At 42.7% G+C, this 7473-nt stretch overlaps 1 protein-coding gene across 1 annotated transcript; it reads left to right on the top strand.

Moving 5' to 3' along the window:
- Nucleotides 1–4808: 4808 nt before the first annotated feature.
- On the top strand, nt 4809–7272 carry LOC104455436 (L-type lectin-domain containing receptor kinase IX.1). Its single transcript, XM_010070228.3, has one exon. The coding sequence runs from the start codon at nt 4809–4811 to the stop codon at nt 7011–7013; it is 2205 nt and encodes a 734-aa protein (XP_010068530.3). The 3' UTR covers nt 7014–7272.
- The last annotated feature ends 201 nt before the right edge of the window (nt 7273–7473 follow it).

Here is a 7473-nt window from a genome sequence, read left to right on the forward strand (position 1 = left end):
GCCGGGCGACGAGGGCCTCGAGGGCGAGCCGCGCCAGCTCGCCGGATATGGCAGCGGGTTGGCGAGTAGCGGTGGGCGGCATCGGGCGGCGGCATTGCGGCGGTGGTCTCACGTGGCCAGGGTTTCCTCGGCTTGGCCGGGAGAGAACTCTCTCTCTCTTTCTTTCTCGATTTCTCTCTCTCTCTCTCTCTCGGGTCCCGCCTAGATCGAACGCCCTCGGATCTCGAACCGAATCCTTGAAGACCGCGAGCTCGGCCTCGGTCCGACCAACGCAAGGCACAAAAAAGACCGAGGCCTACCGGAGCTTCGGCGCTTGAAACCAGCGCGGCCGTAGGCCGATGGCCGCGGCTCGGGTGCGGTGGCCGGCGGTCTACCCCCTCCGACTCTCTCCCCCGCTTGAACCCCTCACTCGCCGGATCCGGCAAGTTGGCGGGGCTCGCCCTCGCCGGCCATGGGCGAGGCTCGACCTCGCCGGATCCGACGAGGGCGAGCCTCGCCGCCCGGGCCTCGAGGGCGGCCTCGCGTGGGGTGGGCGAGGCTCGACCCTCGCCGGATCCGGCGAGGGTGAGCCTCGCCGCCCGCGCGAGGTCGCCCCGCGGCCACCGGCGAGGTGGCCGAGGTTGACCTCGGCCTCGCCGGTCGTCACCTCGGCCGGTCGCCGAGGTCGGCTGACCGGGCTGGAGGAAGAAGAGCAGAATAAATAAATAAAAAATTAAAATTAAAAAAAAAAAATTAAAAATTAAAATATTATTAAAAGTTGTCCACGTCAGCCGGCCGGCGTCCAGTCAGCAAAATCCGGCCAAATTGGCCGGAAAGGACTGAATTGGCACAACTTAAAAAGGTTTAGGACCAAATCGGCACCAAAAAAAGGTTTAGGACTAAATCGGCATAATGATAAAAGGTTTAGGACTTTTTTGGCACTTTTCCCGACAAAGACCATATTATAAAATCAACCACCGGTCTTACTTATTATAGTAAAATCCGGATCCGGAGTTTAACCTCATTGCGTATGGAATTCGTACTTTTGCAGATCAATAAGCCTATCATAATGCATGCTTTTGTATGACGCCTAACGATTGATGTCATACAACTGACAAAACAAGAAGACAAGCACTCCCATTCCGTCTCTTTATCAAAGGGGCCATCTCCATCTCCTTGGGGTTTTATATTCACGATGCACATATTGAGTGGAAAATGTGACAATCTGACTATTTAAAGATGAGTTGTATACGAGAAAGAATATCAATGTCAACGAGCCTAATGATGTGGCAATTCATGTAAAATATTCTTAGCAATGTCCCAAGAAAACATACTTCCTCACGCTTGCAATAGACAAATCATGTTAATAGTGATCATCATTATTCTTTTGTTATATGATCTCAGGTTTCACACTAGCAACACCTTACCAGACGATGAAATTGCTAGGTGACTAACTAATGTAGACATCAGTCGTTGTGCCTTGTCGATTTTTGACTCCATCCAACCACGAGAGGCAAGGAGGGGATTCCATTCTTGACGTGCTTTTCCACTCTCAAACAATCGTCGATCGAAAAAGAAAAACATAGAAAGACAATATCTAGTGACGTGATCTCTCTTACAATTATTTTATGAGCTAAATCATTTTAGTAACAAGTTCTTCTGTCTTATCTGACTAGCATTGAATTTATTCAACTTAATTCTTCCTCATCCACTTTAATCGATTTTTAACTCAAAAATTTGTAACATCTCTAAATAAATCATACAAAACGAGAGCCAAGACCTTAGGGATCAGTGCCATAAATATGGATTATTAACATCAAGTGGCAAAATAAATCGAGTTTGTTTCTTACATTTTGGTTATCCATTACTATAAATCTATATTTTCATCATTATTATTATTGAGCCAAAACCATTTATTGTCGTTGTGGACTCAATATAAGTCACTAGGGCTTGCATGGTAACGTTTCTGTTTCTCTCAATTTCTATTCTTTTGTTCCCCGGAACAAAAAAAGAATAGAATCCGTTTGGTAACGTCAAGTTGTTTTTTTGTTCCCCGGAATAGAAAGTTAGCCCGGGAATAGATTTGGAGTAGAAACGAAAAACAAGAAAAAGTTGCTTTTAGTTTCGGGGAACAATTCTAGAAATAAGCTAATTTTATTTTTTTATTTTTCTTATGTTCCTCTCTCTTGCCGTGGCCACCTCCAACCACTTGGAGCCACTGCGGGGACCGACCGCTGCCGCTGGTCGACCGTCGCCACCGACTGTCAGCCTGTTTGTCATTGCACGACCGCTGGCAGGTGGCGGCGGCCCGCAGGAGGTGGTGGCCAATGGGCTGTGCGGCGGCTGTTGGCGGTGATGGTCTGTGACCAGCGGTCGTACAACAGTGGCGGCTGAAAATCGATGGTCGGCGATCCGTGAGCAAGAATAAAAAAACAAATAAATACAAAAAAAAAACTATTTCATATAAAACGCATTTATATTCTTTTTCTATTTCTAGAGTAGAAATTTTGTGTAGTTACCAAACACCTTATTTTACTCATAAATTGTTCCCTGGAATAAAAATAGAAAAGAACTATTTCTGAAAAAAAAAAAAAACTCTTCCTCGGCCAAGAAACGTTGTCAAGCACAGCCTAAGCCTATTGTTTTCCTTCACCGGTAGGGAAACGAAATCTATTCTTTCAAACATAATAATTGTCTCTTTTCTCTAACGATTTTCATTGTATTCATTTATGAAAAGAGATCAACTGTAAAATTGAGGCTCTGATATTAAACTTGTCTTCTTATCTATTAACAATGACTAAATGGGAAAGATAACGTAAGAAAAATGTTTCTTCGTGAAATTGGTTATTATTTTCTGCATTTGGCAGATAAAATAATGATTGCACAAGATATTCAATTTGATTTTGGAAAAATTATAGCCATCAAATAGCTCAACCGCAAATGAAAAATGATATGATAGTTCCCTTTTTTTTTTTTTTTTAAGGGGTGCAAGTTGAATGAGAAAGACTTGAAACAAGAGGTTTAGTATGACAAAGTATGGGATATTCCATATATTCCACGGACCCGAAATAAAATTAAATACCGTATTTTTCCCTAGTTTGAATTTTTCTCTCTAAGGCTCCGTTCATTTCGCTAGGTGCATTTTCTCATCCTTTTGAGTATAAGCATTTGACAAATAAGATGGCTCAAATTATCATTATAAATAGATTACTCTCAAGTCATTTATGAAAAGAGATCGGTTGTAAAATTGAGGCTTTGATATTAAACTTGTATTCTCTATTAGGATGCACATGTGAGTTGTGTTAGAAAAGTCTCATATCGGAGAATTGATGTAATGTAGAGTAATTAATATTTCTTAATTGGCACATGACTCAATAATTTAAATTTTTGAGTGAAAGTGGGTCCAACTGATATATTGACAGGCTTGAATTTGGGCTCCCTCTTGGCGATCTCCTCGAAATAAGGTATCGGGCTTCTGCTACATGCTTCCAACAAATGATATCAGATCCGATGGCTGTGGTTTTTGGGCAGGTTGGCATTGTGGTGTTGCAACACATGTCCATAAGTGATGCAAAAAGACACCTAAATTAAGGGGGAGCGGGCTAACACTGAGCTCACACACGTGAGGGGGAGATTATTGGAATGCATATGTGAGTGCATTGTGTTAGAAAAGTTCCACATCAGAGAATTGATATGGTGTGGAACAGTTAATATATCCTAGTTGGCTTATAATTCATTGGTTTAAGCTTTTGTGTAAAAGTGGGCCCAACTGAATATATTGACATGCTCGGATTTGGGCTTTCTCTTGGTGATTTTCTTGAAAGAACATATTAGGCTTATGCTGTACACTCCCAACATTCTCATCTATCAACAACGATTAAATGGGAAAGTTAACATAAGTGAAAAGTTTTGTTCATGAAATCAAAGATCATTATTGATGTTTGGCAGATTAAATAATGATCATACAAGGTATTCAATTTCATTTTTGAAAAACTGTAGCCATCAAATAAGTGCGTAGACTTAACAAGCAACTACGGAACAAGGACTTTTATTATTATATTGGAGATGGAAGATAGTGGAAGGCAAAGTAGGGAGCAAAAGAGGACAGGAGGAGTTTTATATCATGAAGGCATGTACAAAGGCTTAGTTTTCTCCTGCTGGACGTGACCTTCAAGTGGGGAGAGGTTGGCTGTTTATAGCCCTCTTCCACGGCCTTTTCAAGATAAAATAATCTACGGCAACTTGCATGGACTTCCACATTTCACATGACTTTTCTAAAATATCTTAGATATTTTCTGGAAACTCTTCTAGATATATCTTAGATATTTTTTACAATTCTCTGGACTATCCATCCAAGTATTTTTTTTTTCCTAAATATCTTGAGCATAGACTTCCAGAAATTGGGTCATTGCTTCAAAAGTCTCCCTTGTCCATATAGTCTTTAGCGGAAATAGCAGAGAAATTGTCGATCTGTTCACCGTGTCCAAGCCGCTGTTTGGAACATTTGGTCTATAAAGCACACCTTTATAGCACCGATCTGGCATGCAGCTTGCGAACTGTTGTTATCTTTCTTTTCATGCTCGCTTAACGGTCTTCTTCCTTGTTTGCTACCCTATTATCCCCTTTGTCAGTTCCGTTCAGTTCAATATGAGTAGCGACTTCCAAAAATTGGGTCATTGCTTCAAAAGTCTCCCTTGTCCATATAGTCTTTAGCGGAAACAGCAGAGAATTTGTCGATCTTTTCACCATGTCCAAGCCGCTGTTTGGAACATTTAGTCCACTATAAAGCACCTGCTATAGCACTGATCTAGACCAATGGACAAACGAGCATGAACCTCGTCCTTGCACTTGTAAAAACCATGTGTAGCATGCAGCATGCGAACTGTTGTTCTCTTTCTTTTTACGCTCCCTTAATTGTCTTCTCCCTTGTCTGCTACCCTATTATCCCCTATGTCAGTCCCGTCCAGTTCAATATAAGTAACTTTCGCGACAACTCAAATGACATACTCTACGAAGGAGTTGCGGTTGCAACGGCGTATGGCTTCATTGATCTCACCCCACAAGGCCCCGTTGAACAGCGTTATAAGGTAGGCCGCATTCAGTATTCCAAACCCATCTATATTAGAGATCCTATTACTGGGAGACAAGCAGACTTCTCTACCCATTTTTCTTTCACCATTGAACCTTTCAGTCCCAACAAATACAGCGACGGCCTGGCCTTTTTTCTTGCTCCTACTGGCTTTTCAATACCACACAACTCGGCTGGTCCGTTTCTCGGATTGTTCAATGCCAGCACAGTCAATGATGGGCCTCGGAACCGAATTGTGATGGTTGAGTTCGATACTTTTGTGAACACTGAGTTCGATACTTTTGCGAACACAGAATTTGACCCTCAAGATCTGCACATAGGAATCAACATAAACTCGATCTTTTCAAAGGTTCATTCCCATTGGGATATCAAATCACACAGCGGAAATGCAACTAATGTCGTGGTAACCTATAATTCTACCATCAAGAATCTTAGTGTGTTCTGGTCGTTCGCTGGAGATCCGATTTCTGTGGACAAGAAAAGCCCCTCGCTTTCTTACCAAATCGACCTTGCTCAAGTTCTTCCTGAATCGGTCGCAATCGGCATTTCAGCTTCTTGTGGCGGCGCTGGGGAGAGGCACATCATCAATTCATGGGGGTTTACTTCGGACTTGGATACTGTACGCCCCCCGTCGACCAATTCACCCGTAAAGTGGGCACACTACCCGTCGACCAATTCACCCGTAAAGTGGGCACACTACAAAATCTATAGGTTGTTCACATTTATCACTGCCCCTTTAGCAAGTCTAATGCTGATTGTTTCAGCGGGGTCTTGCCTGTTTATGATCAAAATGAGGAAAAAATACGAGCATTGTGCTCTGACCGACATGGAGAAAGAGATAAGAGCATTGCCGATCAAATTCTCATATCAAGAGTTGGTCGAAGCTACAAGTAGCTTCTCACAGGATCGAAGACTCGGCCAAGGAGGGTCTTGCCATGTTTATAAAGGACTTGTGAACAGTTTAGATCGCCAAGTTGCTGTCAAGAGAATCTTCACGGAATCCAAACATTCCGAGAAGGTCTTCATCAATGAAGTGAAGATATTAAGCCGTGCGATACATCGAAATCTAGTACGATTCATTGGATGGTGCCAAGAGAAAGGTGAATTTTTGCTCGTTTATGAATACATGCCTAATGGTAGCCTTGATAATCATCTCTTTGGAACTCGAAAAGTTCTCCCTTGGGATGTAAGGTACAGGATAGCTCTCGGGCTGGCATCAGCCCTTAATTATCTTCATGAAGATCTAGAGCAATGTGTTCTTCACAGAGATATAAAAACGGCCAACATATTGCTAGACACAGATTTCAACACTAAGCTCGGTGACTTTGGAGTATCTAAGCTGGTCGACCCCCAATTCATGACTCAAACAACCGATGTGGTGGGGACGTATGGTTATCTGGCACCAGAATATCTCAACGAACGGAAGGCTACTAGAGAGTCCGACATGTTCAGCTTTGGGGTCGTGGTTCTAGAAATCACTTGCGGTAGGAGGACCTATCAGGATGGAGAATTTCATGTCCCACTGTACAAGTGGGTCTGGCAGCTTTACCTTGTTGGAAATATGCTCGAAGCAGTGGACCAGAAGCTGGATTCAAGCTTCGATAGGAAGGAAATGGAATGCTTGATGGTGGTGGGACTGTGGTGTGTGCATCCAGATCCCAGGAGAAGGCCAAAAGCAGGACAAGTTATCAGGTTTCTTCAGCTAGAAGTCCCTGTGCCCGAGCTTTCACCCGCTGCATATGAGGCTCCCACTTTTTATCAGCCATCAGCACCAAGAATAGATTCTTCTTCATCTTCTTCTTCAAGTCAAGAAATAGTTCATGTAAAGCAAGATGAAACATCGGTCCCAAAGCCACACAGCAGCACGTTGAGTTTGGGATGGAGGAGGACAAACTTGGGAGTCAGTGAAATGGTTCCTCATGCACGGTCCTTTTACTCTCAATAAGACTCGGGCATTGACCATTTTTGCTCGTTCTTTGTTCATTCTGTATTCCGGTAGTAACTAGTGTTATGTTGTAAATGCATTGTTAGCCGATCTCCTCACTACACAAGCTTTTGGGGGAAAATGGTTTGTCTAACACCTGGGACATATATTTTCTCCTGCATACCAATTCGTAGCTTGCAGTTGATGATATAGACAAATCTGTAGGTTTGTACAACAGAACGTTTGCATAGACATGGATGGGCATTCTCAGTTTTCTGATATTTCGAATATTGCTTATTGAACTGATCTTGCAGCGTAATCCTTCAAAGTTCGTTCACTTTGCCGAAAAAGGCATGAACGGGCCCGGTTCCGTGCGTAGTGTTTAATATTTTTTCTGTAACAAACATCAGAAAATGATTTTCATATTATTTGCAACGTGTTAGAATTTAAATGTGCGCGGAAGCATGGTATAATTTATATT

The sequence above is a fragment of the Eucalyptus grandis genome, chromosome 1 (assembly GCF_016545825.1).
Source record: "Eucalyptus grandis isolate ANBG69807.140 chromosome 1, ASM1654582v1, whole genome shotgun sequence".
Classification (NCBI taxonomy): Eukaryota; Viridiplantae; Streptophyta; class Magnoliopsida; order Myrtales; family Myrtaceae; genus Eucalyptus; species Eucalyptus grandis.